The sequence below is a fragment of the Apostichopus japonicus genome, chromosome 12, assembly GCF_037975245.1.
Source record: "Apostichopus japonicus isolate 1M-3 chromosome 12, ASM3797524v1, whole genome shotgun sequence".
Taxonomy (NCBI): domain Eukaryota; kingdom Metazoa; phylum Echinodermata; class Holothuroidea; order Aspidochirotida; family Stichopodidae; genus Apostichopus; species Apostichopus japonicus.
Window position 1 is genome coordinate 6,443,921 of NC_092572.1, and position 27,964 is coordinate 6,471,884.

The window sequence follows — 27,964 nt, forward strand, 5'->3', positions numbered from 1 at the left end:
ACACCCTGTCTACTGAAACTGCCTTCTTGTGTGTGTATCCATTCATGTAGTACTCTAATCTGCTAAATCATACGCTGTAATTAAAATGGTGGCGCTATTGAAATCATTTAATTGAAAGTTGTATATATTACATCAATACGTGTGGTTCTCTTCTGAATAACAAGACTTTCAACAGTTGAATTATCAACTCTAGTCAATAAACGACTCTGAACTTTATTATGATACAAGAATAAGTCACATTTATTTTACATTTATTTATTTTCGTGAATAAACTCCATTTTATATAAAGTTTCATATTAACTGTGAATTAAAAACGAGTACAAAACATATCCACGCATCTTGGATACATCAGAAGGGCCATATTATTTCCTTCCCTCATGCAACAGTAAATCAGGCTAATAAAAAATGATATTATGGATATAAAACATGTAAGAACTTATAACAAGATCATCAATGACGCAGTATCTCAATAATGGAAGTTTTAATTTCGATTCCTAATTTCAAATCTTTGCTCTGTCTCTACAATTATCAATATCAATCATGGTACAACAAATATATCACTTGCATTTAAACTACTTTGCCACGAATAGTCTCTGCAGGTTACACTTTATCCTGCTAGTGCTGCCTTTAGCGCTCATTGTCTGTTTGTCGAAAGAACGACGTTGCAAGGTTTAGTAATGTCATAGAATACCTAAGAACTTGTTTTTTATGTGGTATCCTTCATCTTGGGTCAGTCTCTGTTGGACTTTTTGGTCATATAGTTTGACGTCAATGACAACGGCCAAATTACGAGAGGCGAACTCGACCACATTCTTGATGCCCGCCTTGAGAGCTAGGCCTATCGACCTACTGTATGTTACTGTAGACTGTAGTGGTGACTACAATCAAAACTGTGTCCACTTCCAAGTATCAAAACAACTCACGTTTTTCCATCTCAATTTTTCTGACATGAAGATTTCATGGATTTATGACTTGGAAAAAATAATGTAAAAGAAGATTACAAGTTTTTATTTGAAAGTGATGGGCGGCCTCCTCCCATATGAGTCGATTCCAAAATTCTTGGCTTCTTTCTCCCGATTTAATTACCAATAATGCTGCTTACATAGGCCAACCTGTAGACCATGATATCGCTATAGCGACGATCGATTGCTTAATACTTCAATAGGAGAACAATGGATTTCTTGTTGAGACAAACAAAGTAGAACTTCTACAAAGTTTAGTGTATTTTCTTTACAAATTTGATGTTCCAAAATTCAAATACATTAGCATTGTTGTATTATTAAATTATGCTACAAATTATGTTTGTTTCAAAAATGTTCTGGCATTATTGAAGTAAAGGTTATAAACGCGTAGTAAATGTAGTGTAATACAGTTACATTAGTTTTAACACTGGCTTAAACAGTACCTCCCAAGTGTCTGGATTTGGTACCTAGGACAGATTATATTAATGATATGTTTGTGATTCTTTTCAAATTTCAGTCCCAGCAACTGTTGTACTGTACTCGAAACAGACTTTCGACAATAGAGGCTACCAAGTAGTCATCGAATGTTCAACCTACGGACGTCCCATCCCTGATGTTTATCTCCAGAAAAAGGTATTGAACAATTGGGAAACTGTAATGGATGTGGTCCCTACACTAGATAGTGTTGCGACTGAACGACGTCAGGTTACTGGAAATTCTACGTCAATATTGAAAACAGTAAACAGGTAGAGGCATACAGATGTCGAGCTAACAACACGGTTCTGTATTTTGATGATAGTAATGTTGTTATGATAAACATCAAGTGTGAGTATTTAAATTCATTTCCCTTTGTTCTTAAGAACCTATATTCAACATATTAAATATTTGAAAGCATTTGTAACACTTAAAGTATGACTTAAATAAGAGAAGGTATTATAACAAATTATATCCAATTTGTGTCCAATTCATTTCATTTGTAAGAAAGTAAGGAAACCGCTCTCCGGGTAAATGAATACGTCGCTATCGACGTGAAGTGAAATGATAGCTTTGAATATGCAATTATTTATTTCATAAAATACATTTTGTTTAAGAAATGAGAAAAGTGTACGTTGGCAGTAAATGAACCCGTCTGAAACAACCAATAATAGAACTTCCCAGCAGTTTCTCGAGCATTTCATCTTGTTTCGAGTACTTTCTTTTTATATAAAAAAACTCTGTGCCATTGAGATTCACGGCTCTCTTATCAAGAGGATGTAAAGAGCAAGAGAAAAGATCGGGATTAGAATGCGCACTTAATTTTCTTTTATTGATAATAAATCATAATCGGAAAGAGATTAATGTAAAACACAGCATTGTCATAACTTGAAATAACTTGTAAGATTATAAAGTTACCAAATTCACAAAAGTCACCAATTCAACGATGTGTTTCTAATCAGTTGAAAGTGGAAGTATAAATTCCTCCAACTAGTGAAATTAAGATGAAGCCTTATCATTTCGATTGTTTACGAGAAATCAGCAGGGAATGCAATGTATTGTATTTTTATGTTATGTTGAACAATTAACATTCCCGTTTTTCGCTGATCATAAAATTCTCTTTGAAATATGTGGAATCGAAGAGTATTTGGCGTAAATAAATGTGTATGTAACTTTATGATGTCATTTTGTCAAAGGAATTTCATATATCATCTTTCGACAAACGATACATCTTTGCAATGTTGAAGTAGAACCTAAAGTTGTCGTAAAACACCTGTGAATTATACCCTTATTATGACTAACACTGGGCCAATCAGAATATATTTACAACATCTAAAATATCATTTTTTTTGTGCATACATTTTGCATCCTATCAGGCGCGAGTAGACAGTAGAGATGTGACTATAAATAAACCTGATCACTCGATCTCAAAGTTTAAGACCGATGTCGGATTTCAGTTTGATTCATTTTAAGACGCTCATAAGTTTCTTCTTAAATAGTTACGAGGCATTTAAATAGCAGTGGCATCTTTGGCGAGAACATGATTCGAAAAAGTGACATCACGATTGTCGTTTTTCATTTTCATTTCATTTATTTATTTCCAGTATAAATATAAATATTTATAAATAGGACATCAAAATTGAGTATGAAACAAGACAATTTTGTTTTTAAATGTTAGTGTACAAAACACAAAAACGAAAAGTATAAATATAAATATACAAAACGTACAAGTGCAGCTGTCTACAATAAATTATCCAGTTTACCATTTTGTAAATAAATAGCAGCACGATAAGTAAAACTATTTCTATACACATTAATTCTAAATTTTGGTATTATTGCTTTGTTTCTCAAATTATACCTAGTAGTTTCTCGAAGTAGAGAGGTAAGTTCGGTATGCAAAGAATGTCTGTCATTTCTCTGTATGCAATTTACACTTCTAATGAACTCATGTTTAGCAGCACACAGTGCTCATAAGAAAGTTAAAATCTATATTAAAAATTCTAGACAATACTTTAAAAAGTAATAACTCTTTTATTATCTTTTATTAGTAAAAAGTGACACCAAGCAGAAACAGCATATGTTAGGTGTGGTAAGATATTGGCAGTGAAAACTCTTTTCCTTGAAAATATAAACTATATACGATAGAGTTGAGACTATGAAGTACACCCGTTTAAGTATTCTGCTTATGTGACCAGTGAAACTCAGTTTATCAGCAATACAAAAACACGTAGATAAACTTTATGATGAGTACATATTACTTCTGAATCTTTAATTGAGATTTTAGTTAACTTACATGATACGAGAACTTCATGTTTCATATTTATATTCTCAAACACCATTTCCTTAGATTTCTTTGGATTGAGTCCTAGATTATTTCCATCACACAGATCTACAATATTTGATACAGCAGTTTTATAACTTGCTTGGTCAGCCTGACGCGTTCGCTTTGATACATTGCACACTATAGCAGTGTCATCAGCATATTTCACCACAGTACATTTAGAAGTAGATCGTATTTCGTCAGTATATAGACAGAGGACCGCCTTGAGGGACACCAACATTTATTTTCGATTTTTCCGTCAGACCTTTAGAATATTTTATCTGTCTAGATCAGCCATTCATAAAATTAAATATCCAATGTAACAACCATGGCTCTTCAACGAACCCTTGCATGTCCTTGATTAAACGACTTGAAAGAACCGTGTTAAAAGCACTGGAAAAATTAAGAAATTAGACCTTAAATATTGTAGTATCTTTGTTATTTAATCCTGTAACAATATTGTGAATAAGTGTTAAAACAGCACCGATACATGACAACCCCTTCCTATAAGCAAATTGATTGCTATATCCATTATACAGGCAACGTCAATTGGTCTAAAATCATTTACCGATCGTATAGGGTATAGGGGCTGTCATAGCATTTTCCCACCTAGCCGGTATCTCACATTGTGCTGTACATTTATTGAAAATAGTTGTTAAAATACCCGATAGTTCATCCGCACAAAATGTATATACCCACCAAGCTGTATTGTCAGAGCCACCAGCTATTCCATTATTCAGAGACTTACGGCATTTTGTACCATTCTTTTCTTCAAATTTAAAGTTTTCATTATTCGTACATTCAGGCAAAGACAAAGGTACATCTAAGCATAAAGAATCATTGAAACGTCCGAAATAAACATTTAGTTCATTTGCCATTTCTCTGCTTACAGCTTGTTTTTCATCATTGTCCGGAGATCGTACGGTTTTAAGTAGGTCCCACAGAGATTTAGAGTCAGCAGTAACTTCCTGAAAAACAGTGGTTCTATTATGATGTACGCGTCTGTTAATATCTCTCTGTATTCTATTCCTAAGTACTCGGTCATTTACCTATATCGCATGTCGCTTTTCCTTCTCCAATCGTTTGATGTCAGCATCAGCTGGAATCCGTTGTTTGAGTATTGCTAGTGGGGTTGCCTTCTTTGGAACACACACGTTGCTCACAAAGTTAATATAACATGATACCACTTCAGTAAGTTCGTCTATGTTATTGGAGCTTTCTCTAAAAACGTTCCGATCAGTGGTATCTAACGCGTCTCGTAAAATATCAGTCTTGTCTTTTGATAAATCAGCTTTCAATTTCTTTTTCCTTGGTTGACTTTTCCTATGCTTTTCAGTAAAAATTGGTAAAATATGAACAGTGGTATGGTCGGAGCTTGAGATGGGTGGCCCTGGTTTAACCTTGTAATATTCGCCTTTCGCTAACATAGCATCGAGCTTGGAATTTGCTGGAGGATATGTGACAAAATCCACATAATTTCTATATCCCATTGTCTCTAGAAACAGAATGGTATCTCTGTTGATGTCTCCTACAACGACTATATGGGACCTTGGATTATCCTTTCGAATTTCTAAAAGTATGTTTCGCAGTTCTCTGTCAGCCAGGGTAAAGTTCGATGACGGTCTAGTATACACGTTTACTATGGTAACATTTGTAAAAACACTTGGCAAGAAGCGAGGACGTATTAACGGTAAGCAGCTCGATATCTGGCAAGGAAAGGGTGGCACACAATTTCGGAGGAATTGGCGACCAGTCCTTAGCTATGTATGTTATAAGACCTCCACCATTTGCCGAAAATCGACGGTCATGACGAAACAAGTTATAATCGTCCAGTCTAAGGGCTTCATCGGGCACTATGTGCTGTGGTGTCTCATTTTGCCATTCTTTTTCATTTCTTTGAATATTAGTTTCTTGCAGAGATTTGAAATTTAGATTTTGCATGTTGGCAATAGTTTGTTCTAGGTGAATGAATTTCTCTTGCAGACTATTGATGTTAGAGGATAATCTTTGGGGAAACCTGAAGAAAGCAGGATTAGTATTGTTCACTCGTGTCTGAAAGCCTGCCCGTGTACCTCGACAACGTTGAACAATTGAGTGTTCTTTCAGTTTGTTCATCACCCATGATTCAATAGAAAAGTCCGTCATCAATTATCTTATGCTCTTTAGTACATCTGAACTGTATTTAACCCTAGCCATGTAGGCTAGTATTGCACTGGACTATAGTTAGGCTATGTATGAAACCGGCCATGAAATATAAGATAAAAATACTGCTCATCAGTTTCTTTAGGATGATACAAAAATAAATGTATCCCGTAACTAGTCCGTTGTGTTAACATTACTCCAGAAGAAGAAAATCAGAAAATAGTATATATTTCACAAAAAGACGAAAAACTGTTAGCGAAAGTGCATACCTGTCAGCTCATAAAGAGCGCCACTACATTTGTGTCATTTGATACAACCGACAAATCGGCAAGGATAGTATTTGAAAAACAATTATCATTCCCACTGTTAATTTACCATTAGATTGTTAGGAAACGCATGGAATTTTGAGAGCAACCATACATAAGTTCTAATGTCAAACGAACGTCATATGTCATCTTTCTACAGTCTTACATTTCCTAATTCAGAATGAACTATTCAGTACATTTGCAGTAAAAATGCAGATGAATTTTTGAAGTAAACTTAAAATTTGAATGCTCCCATGACTATGACACACATGTACACAAGTGGGTTAGTCAAAATATCTTAATAAAACTCTAAAATTGTACTCAATATTAATAAATGACATCCTATCAGTCGAGAGTAGATTTTAAATAATGCGACCATAACTGAACATTGTCAAAAATATCCAAGCTGAAAGTAAATTGACTTTTTTGAATAAATTAGTGTAAGAATGACATGCAGCATTAATTGATAAACCAGATACTCAACTGGTTTGCTCATTCTTTGCCACTCCTCAAATGTAAATATAATGTAAAACTGTTGAAAAGATAACGTTTGACTATTTCTGAATTCACATGGGTAGTAACGGTGTTGTAATTTATCCAGAGTAGTTTATATTGCGCCATACCTATCCTTTCAACTCTCTTTAGTATTCCTGGTTACATGAGAAGACAAATTTAATTTCGGTTCCCTCTGGTGGAAGTAAAGAGCAAATGGAATTAAATTTCAGTTTAAGTTGCAGGTAAGCCTTAACCAATTGATACCTATTTGAAATGTGTCGCAAATGAGATCATTGTCATATCTCACGAAGACTTGTGGGAATAGAACTTGAAGTAATTAGAAGTTCAAACCGAAATTTAAATCATACCTGACGTAGTTGAATGCCTTGCTAATGTAAATATCCAATGGGTCATCTGTGGCAGAGTTGATTGTTAACGAGTGTTAAAAGAGATCATTTGATCGCAAGGTTACTTTACTCCTCGTTCTTTTTCATTTTTTTTTTGCGTTTCATTGAAAATGTATAGAAAAACTTTCATTTTTCACAGTAAAAAACTGTCATATTTCAGTTCCATTCATGCTAGAACGCTGAAACGAATCTTTACAATTTCATTTAATAAGATTACAACCTATAAATATTAAAGCTAACTGTCATGTTTTAACATTCTCCATCTATTAATCTGTAAATTTCATGTTTCAATTACTGGACTTCTTGTGATATGTGAAATTCAGGAATTTCATAAGAACACCACATTATTGCCATAACATGCCAGTATCTACATTTGCAAAATTAGCTGTTTGGATAAAACAAAATTCATTCATTATTTTTATGAAAACTTTTTTATATTTAATGTAAAGTATCAATGACAAAATATCCCTCTGGCTCTTTTATACAATCTGATTTGGTCAAATTGAAGCAATCTGGACCTCTCTCATAGGAAAACAATATGAGAATCCCGCCCAAACAACAAATAGCTTACCAACTTTCGATCACCAAAACATCACAAAACAAATCTCGATGATGTCTTTCCAATTAGGATTTATCATACACAAAAGAAAAAGTAACTCCCGCTCCTTACATCATAAGGCTGACTAAATTATTATGCTTCGTGATGCTGGATTATGCAATATTTGTTGCAGAAGCCGCTGAATTAGTCACTTTCATTTTCATTTCCCATGTTGCTTGACACTCAAATACCATTGCATGAAAAGATAATAGATAATTTGATTATCATGTTATGCTCTTACATCTATATCTCTTCTTTCCCATCCTCTGGAAATGTACCTATTTCATTTCATCAGGTTCACTTCACTATGATATTACATCCACTTCAAATATGTTAACATAAATGGCTGTTTTTTAGAATCGGCAACCTAGTGTCATTCAGCTTATCATCTACAATTGATACCAATGTGCGAATAGTTTCGCTTATTTTTTCCTGCACTGAAGTTATCAGTTGAAGGAACAAGATTTATCACTAATAACACACAATACTTCTTTAGAATGTCCAAATTGACGTTCCGCATACTAATGCGTATAACAAAACAATGGATATTGTCAAAGTTTCGGCTGGCCTTGAGATTTATCCAAATGTCTGTAGTGATATTTAAAGTTTTTAAGAGCTCTCCAACATCCATAGTTTGAGCTATCGTTACTGCATTCCGAGCATCAAATTTGAGGGGTTTGCAATTGCTATAGTTCATGTTGAAATCATCATGCAAGCTCCTGGATCTCACGCCTGAATGTTAGCCGCCCGCTGCCTTAAAGAGTCCAATTAACGTTTTTTTTTTCTAATAAGATAAATGTATAATATTTGTAACAAACCAAATTCAATGAGAATACACACTACTTCCTCTACCCCCCAGCCTATCCCCACCCGCCTTACATGTTGATTGCACATCTGACCACATAATACGTATCAAGAAAAGACAATATTGGATTAGCACCTACACCTCAATAAAGATTGTCTTGTTACTGGTAGCAGAATTACTATCACAACAATACTTAAACACGTTACATTTGTTTATGTTTTATTTAAAGTCATGAGAAACAAAAACGTTTGAATTTTTTTGATAAAGCTCAATTGAAGAGCGCCATCTGTTAACAAAGCAAATGAAAAAAAAACGAACAAAAGGGTATTTCAATGAGAGACGGTCATTCGCGAACGTAGCTTAGCCGATTTCCATGATTCATGAGACAGCCGATAAAAGAAAGACAAATCAAATAAGAAAAGAAGAATGGAATGGCAGGTATCAAACTTAAGAAGAGAATAAGGAGATGCGACTACAACAAAATAATGGACTTATAAGGGAAAAGGGTTAAAAATTGGACGGGTACGCACCAAACGGGTACTTGAGCCTTCGCATTTGTTGTGGGCCTCATGGAACTTATGTTGCTATTCATTTCCGAATGATCGACAACAGTGATATATTCAAAGGTCATCTAAAGTACATTTTCTTTTCTAGGGTTGCTCGTTCTGTATAGTTCGTATATTTACTTTGTTCTCGGAACACCATGTCTATGTCACTTCGGTATAGAGAGAAGGTCGGCTTTACAAATAATGTATTCTATATATCTATCTTCGTGCTAGGAAAATGCATTTTCGATGGAGAGTCAAAGTCTAAAGCATGGATAGAACACGTAGCAAGCATGTTGTCGTATTTTGAAAATATGCGATTAGATGTGTAAGTTCAAATTGTTAACACTTGTTTTAATATATATATGACCCAAATCGTTTTTTTTTTCCGGACCCTCTTTTAGACTCTATACATGTCTCCATACACGTCTTTTGATGCGATTTTTATTGTCTGTGCCTCTTTATTGATTCTAAGTTTTGAAATAGTCGCAGGTTTTCTTTGCCTTTCTTTTAGAGTTCAAATTTACTGCTATGTTTCCAGCATCAGTTTGACTGAAGCAAAAATATAACACATGCAATGTTCGTAAAACAAGGAAATAGATGAGATGCTTGTATATTCAGAAACACGAAGTCTCCTATATTGATGGGCTGGTCAATTGTTAATGAAACTCGTGTACCTGAAAATCAGGAAGAGAAACTACTTTTTGTTTAAAGTTATATGAAAGAGAAAATTTTCCATAATCAGTTGTTGCCATGAATTGGTTTATGACTCTGACTGAAGTAAAGAACATTTTTTTGTATCACGCGTCGGAGGAGGATTATGTATTATATAGATCACCAATTAAACTATATTTTTATCGAATTCTAAAATCTTTACTGCTGATGTTGATTGATAAGTATTTTAAATCGTATCATCGGATAAAGTATTGTGCTCGTTTCATCTTTTCCACCACTTGGGAAGAGTCGACGTTTTTTCAGCATAACATATTTACTTAATTCATTGTGTTCAAATCATTGAGTGAACATACGGAAAATAAATTACCGCATTGCTTCGGAATTGATCTTTTCGCGATGTCTAGTTGTTTTCTGATGACTACTCTACCACGAGGCTATCGAAGATAGCCTTTTTCGCAACCATATTTTGTACACCTGATTGATATTGTACACTTGATTGTAAACTGTACACTGGAGTGTACTCTGTGTACAGGATACACTGCACACATTACATAAAGTTTACTGTACGCATTCTTCACTGAAGCACTGTGCACTCAAGTGTACATATTGTACCCTTGATGAAGGTGTATTTACCTATCATCACCGTCATAAGGCTTATGTATATGTAAATGTTTAAACTAAGAAAACCTAATATGACGTTTTGACGGTCCTTATATAGTTTGTCTTAACAGGGAAAGATTGCAGCAGGTACAACACATTCACACCGTACACGAACAACCATGTCTGACAGTGTCGATGGTATTTTCCATCGTATATCTCCCCTCGACCTCTTTTCACAAACATGTATCATATTCATCCCTAATCAATTGGATTTAACTTCTTTCATTGTTATTTTTTCCTCTCTCCTCTCTCGCTCCCAATCCTGTTAGAGCAGCAAAGGCTCTCTACAAAGTTCTTCTCCAGCAGCCCGTTCATCATTTGGTACCTCCCATACCTAATCATACCAACGGTTTTAATTGTGGATATTAATTTTTCTGAGTTGCGAGTCTCTGGGACAATATATGATAAGGTCAAAAATTCATAAATATTCTTCGAATTTAGTAGGAAGCTGATCTAGGCTATTAACATTTACCTGGAGGTCAAATATCAGAAAAAATGGATTGTGAATACAAGAGCAAACATTGTGTATACTGTAACATCCTCAAGTTAGTTATGATTAAAAATCATATTGACTACGAAGGCCAAACCTCAAGCGGCATAGGAAAATGATGTTCTGTGGATTTATTAATGATCCGAATTCACTATTATGCACCCCATATGCTACTATGCAGCTCAATTGTTCACGATTTTAAAACAACATCTTGTTTGAATTGTTTCTGTAAAGATTGATTGATTTTGATTGATGCGTATCCAGGAAGAAGCTAGAGCATTTTCTATTCGACTGAATAGCTCTTGAACAGATTACGCATTAATAATAAGTAAAACAAAAATGTTTCATTTCGGTCTGTATAAACACTCCGCAACAAAAGCTACTGTTAAGCCTCACACCCTTATGGACTGGTAAATATGCTGACATTTATTGATCGTCTCTCAATTAATAAATTCGGTTTTACTTTTATTGATGCTTTTATTAACGTAATCTAACTTGATATTAACCAGCTTCCTCGGACGATTACCTCTCAATTTTCAAATGATCGAGAGAAACCCCAATAGAACTTCTTAGCCGATATATCATAACATGTGGCAAGAAAAAAATGTTATATTAATTGTTGTCTTCAAACGGCGAAAACTTGATTGCTGGACTTTATGCTATAACTGACAGCAATACTATGAGTGAATTTTCAGTGGTCAGTATAAGCTTAAATGAACGCTTGATAACAAGGTTATGCCAATTTTCTTTTTTTTTCAAATAACGACATAGCTCTTCATTGCGGAATTTATGATGTTTTAAATGACAGTAATTATATAAGCAACTTTCAGCAGTAGGTATAAACTGAAATGAACGGTTGATGCTATTTCTAGCAAATTGATTATGAAACTTGTGTATTCATAAGTGATGTCACAGTGTTAGAACAGTGTCATTTTTTCAAAAGTGTAAGCAACATCTGAAGTTGATTTCCAATAGCCTTTGTTGGCTGTTATTTATAATATTCAGAGAGATTCAGTGAGATTTTTTCTACAACTGACGCATGTATTTTTGGCATAACTTTCATGCTCAATTAATTGACCTTGCAAAATAATTTATTCAGTCATGATGATAACTGCAAATCATCCGTACATTTTTATTTGAACTTTACGAATCGAAAACGAGAGGCTCAAAAAACTGAAAACGCCTTTATTTTCGATAACGCCTTTGTGCAAGAAAGCAATGTCATATACTCATCCAAGTTAGCATGCGTAGTTGTGACTGTTCGGTAAAGCTTTTCGATCAAATGTCTAAAGCAGTGTTTCGCGATCGTCACATAGTTGCAACAGTATGGAGAAGTCCGTTGAGTTATAATCATGTACATTCAAAGGAGTGATACAATAAATGACGAGGCGTTAAAGCGGAACGAAACTACGCACAATCAAAAGTAAAGCTAAAATATTGATACTCAGAAAACTAATCATCACATGGATGTTTCCGTATTTTTTAATATATGTACTACATCAGACGTTGGCAGGTAAATATAATTAAATTTTCCTTTATGTAAAATGTTAATGAAACAAACATTTCTGCGTGAGATATTTTTGGTATGGCCTGTGTTTCAAGATAAATTATTTCTTCTTTTTATAGACAAACAAAACACGGTCCAAAGGCAGACAAGATTGGCGAAAGTTGGATTCTCTACGGAAATAACATGTTCGTTTAATTTCCCTGACCGTAATTATTATATAATATGGTTTAAAAACGGGAATCATTTATTTAAACACGAGCCAGCAAAGTCCCTTAATGTTCGTATAGATGGACGTATCTATACAATAAATGAACAAGAAGAAACTGCTCTATTAGGAATACAGAAAGTTCGTGTTGAAGACGCTGGGGAATATTACTGTAAAGCTGTTCCTACTTTCGTTGGTAAACCGATATTCCAGTATTGGAAAATTAACGTACAAGGTCTGTCAGATTATTTATCATTTTCCAATATTTGAGAGATATTTTGGTGACAGATTGTTTGTGGAAAGTATATTAAAGATAAAAAGTTTGCACCGTCAAAACACCATCTCAATATCTTGTCCCGAATTCAATATGGACCTATCTTGACTGGCTTTGTGGTTTTTCTAAAAATATTTTTTTTCCTTTATAGATAACTTATTTAAATATTATGAAGGAATACAAGGACTATTTCAACTCAACAGCTCCCATGTAATCATTCGTTCTGCTGTCGCCAGATACTTCTTTCAAATTATAGCAAATTTTAAAACAATCATATCAATGTGATAAAACATGGTATGATATTGTGTTGATATAATATTTATAGCAACTTAAAAATGTACCGTAATCAACCTCAGCTAATAAAAAAACTGTTTACAGAATATTCCTTTATCGGCTACCCTTTTCTAAACTGACTGTTTGTGTTCTTAGATGGACCAATTATAGCCTCTACCAGATATGTTATGGAGAATGAGACATTTTCAGCTCAATGCTGTGTGACATTCACTTATTCCACCGAGCCAGTGAATAATTTATGGTCTATTGGCATTCCATTGGCTACGAAAATCAGAGCCAGTTTTGACGGAAATGTCATCTGCAGTAATGTGTCATTTTCCGCAGTAAGAGGAGTTCACAACAAGTTACTTGTGTGCACAATACAAAACGAATTGAATTCTTCTACTCACAAGAGAATTAATGTAATGGGTAAGTAGAACGACACTTTGGTGTAGCCGAAGTTAACATTAACTTTTACACATAGACCGGATACGACCCATTTGCATTCAAAAAAGGTTCCTATATCCTATATTCTACAGCCATGATTGTGCACTTAACTTAACGAAGACAAGAAGGAAAGTTCTTTTTCGTAATTTATTATTGAAATACTGTTATTTTACAGACACAAATGAGTTTTCCCACCTGTGACATTTGAAAACCAAGAACATGTTACAAACATAATTATCAGAATACACAAGTAACGCTATGATGGTTTACGTTCAATTATTATTCACACTTAGTCTACCTTTAAAGCGATCAAATATTGGAATTTCCTGGGAGATTGAAGAAATATTAGTTGATAAACTGCCAATTCAGTAATAAAGTTGGTGGAATTTTGTCTGTTTTACAAACCTTTGATTTAGTGTAATACAATTCATAAAGTGTCACCACAATGAGTTTCAAGCCAGAATACCTCACCTAAAACTAAATAATTGCGAATTTCTTTAGGTGAGGTAGTTCAACTTTCTTCTTTTTTGTTTATAATTTGAATGTGTTCAACACGGTGCTGACATTTGAAAGAATGTCAATTATAATTAACATTGAATATTACTGTTTTGTGTCTTTTTTCTCCTTAGTTTACGTTTTTTCCCCTAAAGTCTTACTTAAACCATAACAACTAAAATGGTTCTGTAGTGTAATAACAGTCATCTAACTCCAAGCAAAACAAGTTTGCCTAATAAAGATGTGCATTATATGATGACAATATTCGTTCATTAAACTAAGACCAAAAACAAGTTGTTGCCAAACCTAGAGATATTTTCATTATATTGGAATTACAATAAAACATTCGCATACGCCAAAACCAAAATAAGCACCAATGCCCTTAACTTACATAAGAACATATTTTACCGCCATCATAAGGTACTTTTTACGCGTATTGTTTGTGGAGTACCTGGCCGACGTAAAAGAAGGTAATATCTTATTCATATTGAGCAAACAGTCAGGGGATCAGGTAAAGTTCTTCAACAAGTTTGTCATATTATATGTGTTGCTATGTGAAAACATGTCATTTTATTGATAGCTTCAAATAAGTATTTTCGTAGCGGAAAGAGTTTCCTTTGTGATATACGTTTCGTTCCCTCATGGTTACATCCTCGGAGCAGAGGCAACAAGGGACGTAACGGGAACTAATTGCGTACTTTTAATTTATCGCTGTTTCCGTGCTTGGCATAGGCAAGCAAGGCGGGCTGGTGGGTGTGTGAAACGATCCGATTAGTCACAGCTCACTGTAGCTATGTACAGGCAGTCTCAGATTGGTGGAAGCTGTTTGCAATTTATGTGCGTACGGGTGTTTACGGGGGGGGGGGGCTATTTCTGGTGTATTTAATTGTTAATGTTGAATATATGTGTTAAACGATATTGTAATGTAATAATCCATGTTGAGTTATTGATTCAAGGTATTTGGAACGAGATTAATGTTCTACCTACGACATAAGCTAAGACAAAACAAGCAAAAAAAAATGCGGAATGAGCAACGATACTGTATTTTTCCTAACAGTACCACCAACTATAAATTTGCAAATCAACGGTCATGAAACCAATGCGACTGTCTTCCTTGCAAACGGAACACACGTAAACTTTACGTGTTATGCTGAAGACTCAATGCCAAAAGCAAATATTTCCTGGAAATGTGACAGAAAAACTTGTGAAGGTTCTCCATTGTATGATTTGCATAAAAAGTTGAACAATGCGAGTTTAGAATTGTTCACCACAAGTTCAACGATCAACTACATGGCAATGCGGAACGAAGATGTCATTTGCACTGCTGGAATGTATGGGAACAGAAACTGGACCGAAAGTGTCAAAATCTCTGTATTTGGTAACGAAATATTTTGTTTTATATGTTTCGGGTTTAATGTAGGTTTGGTACTCCATACTGATAAATTAAAACATTACAAAGAAGGCAACAAGATGCAAATAAATGCTTTTAATGAAGAAATGATCTTTGCTAATTGAGTTATAAAAGAATTACATTATATATCATATTCTTTACTGTCAGAACGTCTATAAGGCTACGTTACATAAATTCGGCTGTATAACATATCATAGACGTTTAAGCGTTTTCATATCAGTTATGTACAGGAGCTTGGTAAACTTTATAAGAAAAACATTCTAAATGCCAATAGCGCTCTGATGTGTAAAGTTTTACAATTCGTTAATCTCATTTAACGTTCATTCAATCGCACGGAACATTTTTAAAATCGAAAATTATAGATGATCAATTTTTTTAATTGAAATAATTTCTTTGACAACTGACGTCATTAAAATGATTGACAGCCATTATTTTTAATAAATTTATTTCCCTTTTGCTTTTGGCTAGATCTCAATTCGAACCGTAAGTGTAAATTTGTGTTTCCTTTCGTAACTACTTCGACATAATATGATTCCTTGCAAAATATATTATAAAGGTTTCCTTGTTCACTATTTGCATTTGTTACACTGTGTATAAGATGTTTCACACAGTTTTCTGCTGGTAGCTTGCATCATGTCCAATTCAATATCAATATGTTACAGTTCCATATGTACATGTCGAAACAAAATACCAATATGTCATTACGTCTATCAACATATCAAATTCAACATTCATTGGTCATATCGACATTGCTTGCTAGATACAATATTGACGTCATGCTATAATTTTGGCACATCGGCGCGCGCCATCGTTCCGTTAATGCCCAAAACTGTATATATATGTCGAGATTTATATGAGAATGTCCAAAACTTGTGTCAGCATGTTGAGAGAAGGAAATAAAATATTCAAGCCACAGGGATCACATTGATGCCTTAGTGCAATTTTTGGGCTCTTTGTCTATTTTCACATGATTAATTATGGGGGGGGGGGGGGTGGCAATTGGGCATTTGAGGCTGCTGCATGGCCCCGTTACAGTAAAAAATTGAAGTCGTTGGTATTTTTGGATACCGCAATGTCCAATAGGGCCAACACCTCTAAAAGAATTATCCTGCTTTTTGTTAACACAATCAAATCAAATCATGTGTGGGCCATGGGCTCTTTATAGCTAATGCCTGTAAATAAGTAAATTTCAAGATGGTTACGTGCAAAGAACTCGCCAACTACAGAAACCGCGTGGAGTTTTGGTCACAGTGGTTTTTCGTATTAAACTCACTGATAGTTACAGCACCTTGGGTCCCGGTTGACCATTCGCGCTACGAAACAACTCAACTAATATTTCCTCGAAAATAAAATTATTCTCGATCGAAATATCATTAAAAATATAAACACACACACTAATACGGTTTTGAATGAACTGTACATCGTTTTACGTTACGCTGGATATGGTCTATTTTTGCAGCATACCAAAATAAAAAGTTTGATATGAGGAACATATGGCGTAAATTCAAATGCATGACTGTTCATTACAAAGTTGAATTTAGCAGTTACACTCGACACTTTTGAATTATTTTCGACACTCTTTTAATATTTTGGACATGCTCATATAGTCTTTCGAGACTCTCATATGATTTTGGACTTGCTCATATTATTTTAGGACATACTCATATTGGTTTCGACATGTTTATATAAATTAATCATGCTTATATTATTTTGGACATGCTTATATTTTTTTCTGGATATTTTGCAACATAAGGCGTGAATTCAGATGCCAAAATGTTCACTATAAAGATGAAGTTAGCAGTTTTATTCGACAAGTTCATATAATTTTTCGACACTCTCATATTATTTTGGCCATGCTCATATTATGTTTGCACATACTTATATAAGTTTCGACACTCTCATATCATTTTGGCCATGCTCATATTATTTTTGGACATACTTATATTAGTTTCGACATGTTTATATAAATTGGACATGCTTATATATTTTTGGACATGCTTATATTATTTTAGACATGCTTATATAGTTTTGTACAATTTGGATACATATGGTATTCCGTACAGTCGTCAACTTATATCTCGGGCTAACTCCTAATACAACCTTCACGCAAACAGCTTAGAACCTCCTATAGATACTCTCATAAATGTCATTGAACCCAAAACTCACAGTGTGCAGTTTACTGATCGTTCTTTTATCTTGTTTCGGTCGCAAAGAGTTGAAGTGTCTTCCAAACCGTATTGAAAAGACTCAGACTATTGATATTTTCAGAAACTGCTAAAACATTACTTGCTAGAAAAAGCATACATTAGTTAATGCCATGTAGCTGTCTCATAGCATTTTTAAACAACTCTTTAATGGAGCTACATAAATGTTTCTGATTGATTGGTGATGAAAAGCAAGCAAATGAAGGCCTGATTAACTAATACTTTGTCTGCTTCAAACACTTTTTCAATACTGATACCCAATATTCGTTGCTCACCAAGTTTCCTTTGAACTTTTGATGTTGAATTCAATATTTACATCACTTTATGAAGTAAAAGTATTGACGTATCATAAGTATAAATAATTATAAACTCTTGAATGATATTCCTTCTTTTATGGTTTTGACAATATAAATTTAATGTTGAGTCAATTTGGATTGAATTTCCTATTATAAATGTAGATACTAACCCGGGACCCAGAAACAATATGTTAGTGCATCTTGTTATAATTCTGACTGGTGGCGGTGTCTTAACAGTATGTCTGTTAATCATTCGGAACAAACTTTGTTGTAAGTATATGTAGTTTAAGCAAACGTTTAATAAAATTGTCTTTAATGCAGCGTACTTTTACACAATTTGTTTAAATTTCAATTCTTTCGTTTTTACTTTTAAGAACGTTAAATAGACTAAGATTTGCTTTACTAAGAAACCAAAACCAATTAAATAAAACGAAAAACGAATTGTTTACTGTGGCAATGTACTAGTGATGGGTACGGTTACGGTAATGTTTAATTCATAGTCTGCCAAAACATCGGGAATGGAAACATAAACGAAGACCTTTGATTTAAAAGTAAAATACGCACTAAATTGAAATACCTTTAAATATAACAACATTTTGCATGACGTGTAATGTAGATATGGTGTTCATATTACTGTATTATTGAAAAATGAAGAATAGGAATAGACCAATCATTTCAATTTAAAGTTTTTAAGAATCATTTGCAACATCAAAAAGTTGATATAAAGTTTTCTGATTGTTCATTTCCGCGCATAGGACAACTTTACCACACGTGTAAGTTTACCGTGACTCCCGTCTGTGTCATTATTCGTTCGTTTCTTGTCAATCCTTAGTTTTATTATTTTTTCTGGATTGTATACTAGACATGTCAAAAAATAATATTTCCTTTAATGTTTTCTTAATTTGACCAATTAAATGGAATAATATCCAATAATTGCCTATTTTAATGTTAGCGTAACACGCTACGGCTGTACCTATTGCAACATATATTTGGTGCTTATATCATTTAAAATTTTATTTCAGCTGTATTGTATGCATATATTTTTTATCATAGTTTACAAATTTGTCAGTCAACGACCTTCAACATTGTTTGTAATATCTTTTGTTGTTCAGAAACAGTGAGACCTCCCTAGACAACCGCTATGCACACGTTGCAATGAGTTCAAGAGAATTGTCTACAATTCAATCGAACCGTGCAGAGCCTTTTAATATTGGTAATCACTTCCATAGTTTTCCATTTTGTGACATAAAACACTTAGATGAGTAATGTTTTAATGCAAATATACACTTTATGCCCTGTGTCCAATTTAAGTACTGTCTCATAAAGTTCAAATAACTATGGAGTCTTCCATGCGTTATCTACAGGGACTGTTTATACCGTCAATGGAAAAACCCAGAAAAGTTTACAAATTAAAGAGGAATCACAAATAGTCAGGAACTCCGGTGACAAAGCCATATTTTGATTCAAATATTCATCACTTGACATCGTATTATCTTTAAACATGCAAAACAATTAATGGTTAAACCTTGTTGAATGATATGTTGTTTGTCCTGTTGAATAAAATGGTAATTTTCTCTTAATTGAATGAATGTTGTGACATACAAAGAAGTTGGTAATAAACTATGTAGGTCTTAGTATTCAACAGTAAGAAATGCGAACCCATAGATATTAAAATAAATGGCAACATTTATTTGTACTACAGGACAAAGTAGAAAAGAGAAAGGAAATTAAAATCGTGAGAACGAACGAAAATGTTTGAGTGCCGACGATGTTAAGTTAAGTTTCCAGCTTTCCGGGGAAGGCACAATGACGTACTGGGTAGCAACCCTCTTGTCTGGGGACAGCTCGTCGAGCTTTACCAAAGTCATCGCTAAATCTGTTTCAGGTAACGCACAATTTGTGACTTTTCACTACAAGGCTAAACGCCAGCAGCAGCAAGTGCAATTTACAGTATGATTTTTATGGGTTTTATGAGGTTTAACACTTCATATTCATATTGATGAAAATATCCATTTTGAAGGTTAAAGTAACGTCAATGAGATAAGAGATCAATTCTACAACTAATAAATCAATAACCTGATTACGTATCCTAAATCAAAGTATATGCATATGGCACTATTGTCTAGATATAAAAAAAAATGTATGTCTATAAGTCAGAGTAGAACGTATAAACTAATCCTCTCTGCACCTAAATGTAATGTAACACTTTCAAAAGAGAGGCTCAACATAACGTATTCGATACAATTGCGTTGTTAAGGCCTTGAATGTTTGATACATTTAAATATCTTTAAAGACAGATAGGTTACTTTCTATTTTTGTACAGAAAATGCGCGTATGAAAGAAATACTTAACTTTCGAGCTTTGGCAAGCACTGTTATCAGGTTGCAAATACACGAAAACATCGTTGAAGTTCTGGGGGTTTCAATTGAAGATGGTAAGTATTCCTGGCCTGTTTACATTAATCGATACATCATTTTGAGTTGACCTTGATACGTTACACACACCTGTACATAAATGAGACCTGGAACTTAGTTTACAATTTGATTTTGATAATTTTCTTGTGTGAGATATGGCCTCATAGTTCTCATTCGGCACAAATAATTATGTGTCATAGCACAATATAGATCAACATCTACATGAAAATCTTTTCCAGTGCCTTATTTTATATAACAAGAGTATATCGAAACGGGAACATTAAAGGACTTTTTTGATGTCCGGTGGTTCATATAAGGTGCCTCCACCGAACTACGAGAAAAACGTACAGCTAACCACATTTGCAGCTGATGTTTGCGAAGGAATGTACTTTCTTGCCAAGCAAAATGTAAGAGTACAGTATTGCATTTTGTTTGTATGTTTCCTTGTTCCTCTTGATTTGTTAAATGAACAGATGTCACAACATATGATATTTTTTTAAAGAATTTACTCCTATAGATCCAGACAGGGTAGAAATATGTTACTTTTTATTTGTGCATATGCAAAAGTATGCAGCTGGGCTGGTGTGACCCGCTATCATTTACTAAGGTGCTTGTAACTTCAAACTAAACGTGGTCTTTTCAAAAGGTGTCCATGGTCAAGGTTAAGGGTGCCTTTCAAACATCATAAGTGATTCAAACTACTATGTTCAAAGTGTTTGTTATCTAGTATTTTCGAGAAAAGTAAGTTAGGACCGATGTGATATGAAAGTGAAAATCAACTCTCATGTTGCATTTGACAGGTGTTCTAGGACAGGAAGTATGCTTTGCTATTACTAGTTTCTCATCTTTTCAAATGATGTTTATCCTCTCTACTTACGCACTGAAAGTATCGACATCCAGGTTTATCAGCTAGGAAAGCACTACTCAGTTCTACAGGAAGATGTAAACTGTATGATTTCTGGCCTGCAGACTTAGCCACAGATGTAATAAACCACATTCTAACAAAGGTACTTCACATTGCTAACCAGTAACATGTCTCGTTGGAGGTAAACGTTTCATGTGTATTACGAAATGCAATATCATATAAAGAAGGTATATTTAGTGAAAATGAACTTACGACCTTTCTTAAATTTACTTCCGTATGTCCATTAACAACTTTATAAGTTTGTAGGCAATTGTACTAACTCTGATAAAAAATATGGGTTTTACCAGATGCAACATCATACAAAGAAAGTACATTTAGTGAAAATGAACTTACGACCATTTTTTAATTTACCTCCATATGTTCATTAACAACTTTATCAGTTTGTAGGCAATTACACTAACTCTGATGAAAAAAATATGAGTTAGCTTAATAATTACGCTAACTAGGAAAATGCAAATCTCATTTACTTATGACAAAGCAGTCATGTAGGGCCCCATGCACAATCACGTGTTATGTGACACAATATGTATTTGTTATGTTAAAAAACAACTTATTTTGTCTTGCTGCTCAGAAAATTCCACCAATAGCATGGCTTGCTCCTGAGACAGTCTTTATTGGTAATTATTTGGAGAAGTCAGACGTTTGGAGTTTTGGCGTTGTCTTGTGGGAAATCTACTCTTTAGGTGTGCGAAAAAGTTACTTTGCTAAAGTATGTTAAAGTTTATCATAAAATGGAACTTAAGAGAGACTCAACTTATCATATTATATTTTTATACAACACCTTATTTTTTTCTGGTCATTTGATTGGTCCATTGATCGTTGATTGCATGCAAAATCCGCTCTATTCCACTCTATGAAATAGAACCATGGGTTATACTTTTTTGGTAGCACTTTTTTTAATGATCAGAGAGCAGAGAAACCTGTCTGTTCAAAACAATATGTGCATGAGTGCATTTCACACATCTTAATATAAAATGTTGTATAAAACAAATAATGAATGGTTTCCATTCGTGCAATAGTGCAAAAGTTTCATTCGTTGAAAGATGTAATTAGTTCAATTCAACTCGGCTGCGCCTCATTGAATGGAAAATATAACATATTTCAACTCATGAAATATTTGCCATATTGCACTCATAACCATTCATTATTTGTATAATATGATATTATAGTTTGTGGTATATGAAACCGTATATAACACCACGTAAACTGATATTGTATGAGATTTTGTGGTGGAAATTGCAATGTTCTTTTGTATTGATAGTATATCGAATAAAAGAGGAATTTAACTTTTATTTAAACTGCTGAATTGTTAAATAATGTGCGGTATTAAGCCACATGCATAGTATATCAGATACGAAGCACGCAATTTCAATCGACAGTTGAACAAAAAGTAAATGTATTTAATATTTCTAGGGGAAACCCCATTTGGAGGTCTAACCTGTACTGAGATCGAAAACAAAATGAGACTTAAGGAAACTTTGGAACAACCAATGGCGTGTGCAGGAGGAATGCAAGTATAATTTCTTGTCATGCGATAAAAGAGAATATTAAGAAATGTGTTAAAGGGAGGTGGCTCCCCTCTCCAATAAAACTATTATGTGAAAATTAACTTGAAACTATACCAAAAAGGCCTACAAACCATGTAAAGCGCTAACATAAATATGCTTTTATAAATAATAAATAAGTCTGGTTAGGGAAGTACATTTATCAGAAAAACCTATATGACAAAGAAGATCATGTATGATCTTTTATGTTTAACAGTAAATATAATGTATTTTAGTGGAAATTTTTCTCTTTCTTTAGATTTGGTGCTATGTTATCGATGTGGAATCCAGCAATAGACAAACGACCATCATTCGAGAGTCTACAGATGATTCTTCAAGGATATTTGAATGATATGAGACAAGTAAGATTGATATTAATGTTATCATTACACATACACAATTCCTTTATATTATACTGACAATATCTTTTCATTGTATAGCAAAAGTGCAAACATACTGATAGAAAATAAATCACTGAGCTAGGTTGACTAAGCTATGGCAGCTTGAACTCTGCATTTCCTAATGTAACTGTAGGTTCATATTACGTTTTCAATTATCAGTAGCGTTACTAATTCTTCTTTATCCGCCTTGGCTCACATGCCTTTCTCGGTTGATCGTGAGTATAAAACCTCATTGGAAGTAAAAAAGTACAAATAAATTATATATAAATTCTCAAATAATGTCATTAATTTGAGAGGTTCTTCATGTGCTTGTTTGTCAGTATTGGCGAGTATTAGATAAAGACTTGCTTGGAGATGTACAACACTTCTCAACTATATTTGCCCCATAAAGAAATATACCTTAGCCGAAAGTTGGAACAGTACTGCGTTTATTTTCTTGTGATTATGTACAAAGAAAACATGATATTAATGGTACACATTCCAATTCAATATAGCAAACTTTTAGAATCGTGTCGCGACGTGACATGTTATCCAATTCTTCTTTTCATTTGGCAATTCTTCAAAAGCGATGGACTTCGAAGTAGATGTAATGCAGTGCTCTGCAGAACAGTTTCGATCTTGTTTAGCTATGAAATAAAATTCACTTGTCAATGGCTATACCTCAAGCAAGCAAACATTAGCTTTCCACTAATTTCCTTCGTTACTTGTTACCATCAGCGAAATTATCAACAACGGTTGCAATCCCACCACAATACGTCCCTTCCAAAGAGAAAACTTGAGAAGTATTTGTAAAAATATATATTGCCGCACTTTGAGAAGGTTTAATAATTGATTGTAGGTAATAGATTTAATGTAAGCTTTCATTTGTTAACATGTCTTCCGCGTTATTAATCTTACTTCAAAGAGATATGCTCATAGGCTACTAAGCAGGCCATTCTAGCTGTTTGCAATGCTTTAATAAGATTATTTTGTTTTTCTCTCTAAACTATACTTTAAGTATTATGAGGAATATGAAACTGTACATTGATAAGAATGCCCCTTTCTTCCCCACCTGTCTCTCAAGCCCCTGTATTTTCACCCTTGCAACTTGGTATTAAGCATATACAAAACGTTTCCATGTTTTATAATTGTTCCACACAGGATTGGGTCTAATGAAAAGCAACCGAAGAAAAAGAATGGTAACTGATGGTGAAAGACCTCTCTTATCTGCTGGAATCATCTCGACAATACGTTCCATCGGCGTCTTAAACAAATCCCATAGTTTCAATTGTCATGTGAAATCTCAAATATTGTTAAACGATCAAAATTGACATTTTCTATAACTTTTCCAGCTAAATTTGTACACAGGATAACTCTAAACACTTATTTCACAACCCTATTAACAATTTAACTATTTTGTAACATTAATGTGAATACTGAAACAGAGTTAGACATCTCTTTCATATATTCCCTTTCAAGGTATATTCTTATGTCGATATTTCCAACACATCGGCTTCATGAATTAAACACAAGTCGTTACTAATCTAATCAACACTATAAAACACCTTAGTGATTCATATAATTTGCCCAAGCAATTGGTTTGTTTCAGTAAATGCATTAATGCGTAAATGTGCATGTTGTATTCCGTAAAATTCGATGCGTCCTAAGAAACCATTAAAGGATTGATAGCGATGTTTAATAACAAAATTTTATACCTCATACAGGAGTTACTAAAAAAATATCTGGAAAACCTACCCTGCTTGTTATTTTTAGTATCACCTGTTGGGGTAGATATCCACCTTATCCCTTTCATTGCATGTGATTTTTGGTTTGTATTTACTCTACTCTAAATGTAAGTCATGGTATAAAAGTGGTCATTTGGGGGGGGGGGGGGAGAGGTCATTAATTCACACCAACTCTTTGTTTTCAACCTGTCATGTTTATATTTTTCAGTCAAGCCAAAACTACCTGCTGAATTCAACTTCCACTTCCTAAGTGAACGTAGGCCTACAATAAAGTAAACACTTGGACAGGATGCGCTTTTTAACTTAGTTTTAGCATTGTTTTTCTGAATTTAGATCTGCTATGTGATTTTTCTGATCTATAAATATCTTAATTTCTATAATTTACTCTGTCAATTATTATCGCTTGTGTTTGGAAATATTTTGTGTACTTTGTTCTTCCTTCCTTGAGACTTCAGCCATTGCCGCCTCGCCTATTGAGGACAAGCGTGAGACAGATATGCTACACACCTAGAAAGCTCCCAAGATTTAACATGCGTGAACAGTGTGGCTGGCTAATATTCTACTGTTCATAAATGTATTTATTACGTCTATGTGTTTTAGGTAGGCCTATCAGCTTCATTGTTAGTCACGATATCAGTGATCCAATGTTTTACTAATATTGGGCCACTGAATGTACGAATAAACCTGGGCCTTTCTTGCTAACTAGGGGCCGCCACACCTTTACGGACCACCCACGCTGCTCACCCCCCCCCCTTACCCCAAATTAGGTATATTTTAGACGTGACGAACAATATTAAAAATACAAACCTACAAATTAATTTACACCTGTATTCTCCATATGGCTTACCCTCAGCTAGGCTATGGCTACCATCAGAATGCCCTAGCGTGCTTGTATATCTTCACTTACCTGAATAAAGCAGAGCTTGGAAAGTAACGTGAAGTCCATTTTCCCTCTACAAACCGATTTTACACTTTCATTTTAGCAAAAAAAAAACAAATCGTTCTACGTTATACGCCAAGTGATGGTGGCGCTTCGCGTACCAAGTGTCAAGATGGTTCCTTTGGTGAAATGGTCCACCCATGAAAAAGTTCTTAAAAGGGCCCTGGTATACAGTACACGAAGATCAAAAGTCTCACTATATAACAGTTGGACAATACATAATAATTCTCGATGTTCCTCAACTGCCCCATTAGAAACCATACCTGACCAATTGAAATGACCACTACTTCATCAGTTCTTAAATTAATTTAACGGGACCTGAAAAAATCACCTTAGGCCCTAATCAAGGCTAGCACGCCTTGGATCACCTTATAAATGGGTCATATGAATTCTGAAGACATTGCAGAAGTGTCTAATAATGCGTCTTGCCCGGTCCAAAAAGTGGTGGACCAATTGAAATTACCACTAAATCATCACTTAATAAAATTAGTGTAATGGGACAACGAATAAAATCATTTGGGCCCTAATCAAGACCAGCACGCTTTAGACCACCCAATCAACCTGTCAAATGAACTCTAAACACATTGTAGAAGGGTACCATAATGCGTCTTGTCCGGTCCAAAGAGTGTTTGACCTATTAAAATGACCACTAAATCATAATTTATTAAATTAATATGACGGCACAACGAATAAAAAGGTTTTGGGCCCTAATCAAGAACAGCACGCCTTGGACCACCCAACCAACCTGTCATATATGAACTCTAAATACATTGTGCTTCTTGCCCGGTCCAAAGAGTGCTAGACCAATTGAAATGACCACTAAATCATCACTACCTAAAACGGGACCACGAAAAAGAAGTATGCCCTAATCCATTCAGCACGCCTGGATCACCAAACCGATATGTAACATGAACTCTAAGGACATTGTAGAAGAGTACCATAATGCGTTGAAACCGGTCCAAAGAGTGCTTGACCAATTTAAACGACCACTGCATCATCACTTCTTAAATTAATGTCCATCTCGTATGTTATGTATCGTGCGTTTAGTGTCAACCGGTAGCATTACAAATTGCACTTTGTACCCTCAAGGAATGAAAAATAGAGAACTCGTTTCCTATATATGGCCAAATTATGTAGGAAAGTTTTTTACAATTTTAGAAAGTTACCTCTAACTGAATTCCGAATTCATCGATATGTCAGCATATATAACACTAGAACACTATAACACTAGAATCCAACTAGCTTGGGTCAAATTTGGCAAACTAAGCTTCATTTTCCGTGACCAGGACCTTCCAATATCATTGAAGAAACAAGTTTTCAACCAATGCATAATTCCTGTACTATCACATGGTGCGGAGACCTGGACAACAACGAAAAAACTGGAAAAGAAGTTGAGAGTGACAGAGAGGGCGATGGAAAGAATCATGATTGGAGTCACAAGGAGAGACAGAGTAACCAACCAAAACTTAAGAGAGAAAACCAATGTCCATGACATCATAAAGGAAATCAAAGTCAAGAAATGGCGTTGGGCCGGCCATTTGTCCAGGCAACATGATAACAGATGGGCAAAGCAAATTACCAACTGGACCTCAAGAACTTGTGTCAGAAGGAGAGGCAGGCAGAGTAGAAGATGGACAGATGAACTCAGAGAATTTACAGGTGTTCTATGGCAAAGGAGAGCACAGGACAGATGGAATTGGAAAATCGATGAAGAGGCCTTCCTCCAGCAGTGGAGCGAAATAGGCTAGAAAGAAAGAAGATAACACTTTAACTTGCGCAAACCACTTACGAAATTTCAGGCCTAATCAAAGGGGAAACATTGCAATGTGGCAGTTATTTGAACACAATCGCATAAAGAGACAGCATCTTTCCAGGGGTGTAGCAAGGTTGCAGCAGTTTGTAGAAGGCATGCACTGTCATAAAAGCTCAACTGAAGCTTGTAGCCGGACAAACAATCAAGAAATAAACCATCTCTTAGGACTCTCATACATTAATGGCAGATGCAGTAACGTTCAAACATTGAACA

The 27,964-nt window shown here is 34.5% G+C and overlaps 1 protein-coding gene across 4 annotated transcripts in view; it reads left to right on the forward strand.

Annotated features, from left to right (window-relative positions):
• The window catches only part of LOC139976861 (uncharacterized), a 52,496-nt gene extending 29,260 nt beyond the window's left edge, over nt 1–23,236 (forward strand). The window contains exons 8-17 of one of the 4 annotated variants that reach the window (XM_071985704.1): nt 18,153–18,260; nt 18,739–18,763; nt 19,103–19,203; nt 19,693–19,875; nt 20,314–20,424; nt 20,644–20,811; nt 21,292–21,411; nt 21,901–22,038; nt 22,743–22,839; nt 23,133–23,172. In XM_071985704.1, coding sequence (XP_071841805.1) covers nt 18,153–18,260; nt 18,739–18,763; nt 19,103–19,203; nt 19,693–19,721 — 263 coding nt within the window. In that variant the 3' untranslated portion in view covers nt 19,722–19,875; nt 20,314–20,424; nt 20,644–20,811; ... (2 more) ...; nt 22,743–22,839; nt 23,133–23,172. Of the gene's footprint in view, nt 1–18,152; nt 18,261–18,738; nt 18,764–19,102; nt 19,204–19,692; nt 19,876–20,313; nt 20,425–20,643; nt 20,812–21,291; nt 21,412–21,900; nt 22,039–22,742; nt 22,840–23,132 lie in introns of all 4 variants that reach the window. The other 3 variants (XM_071985706.1, XM_071985707.1, XM_071985705.1) reach the window with 3 other exon arrangements.
• The last annotated feature ends 4,728 nt before the right edge of the window (nt 23,237–27,964 follow it).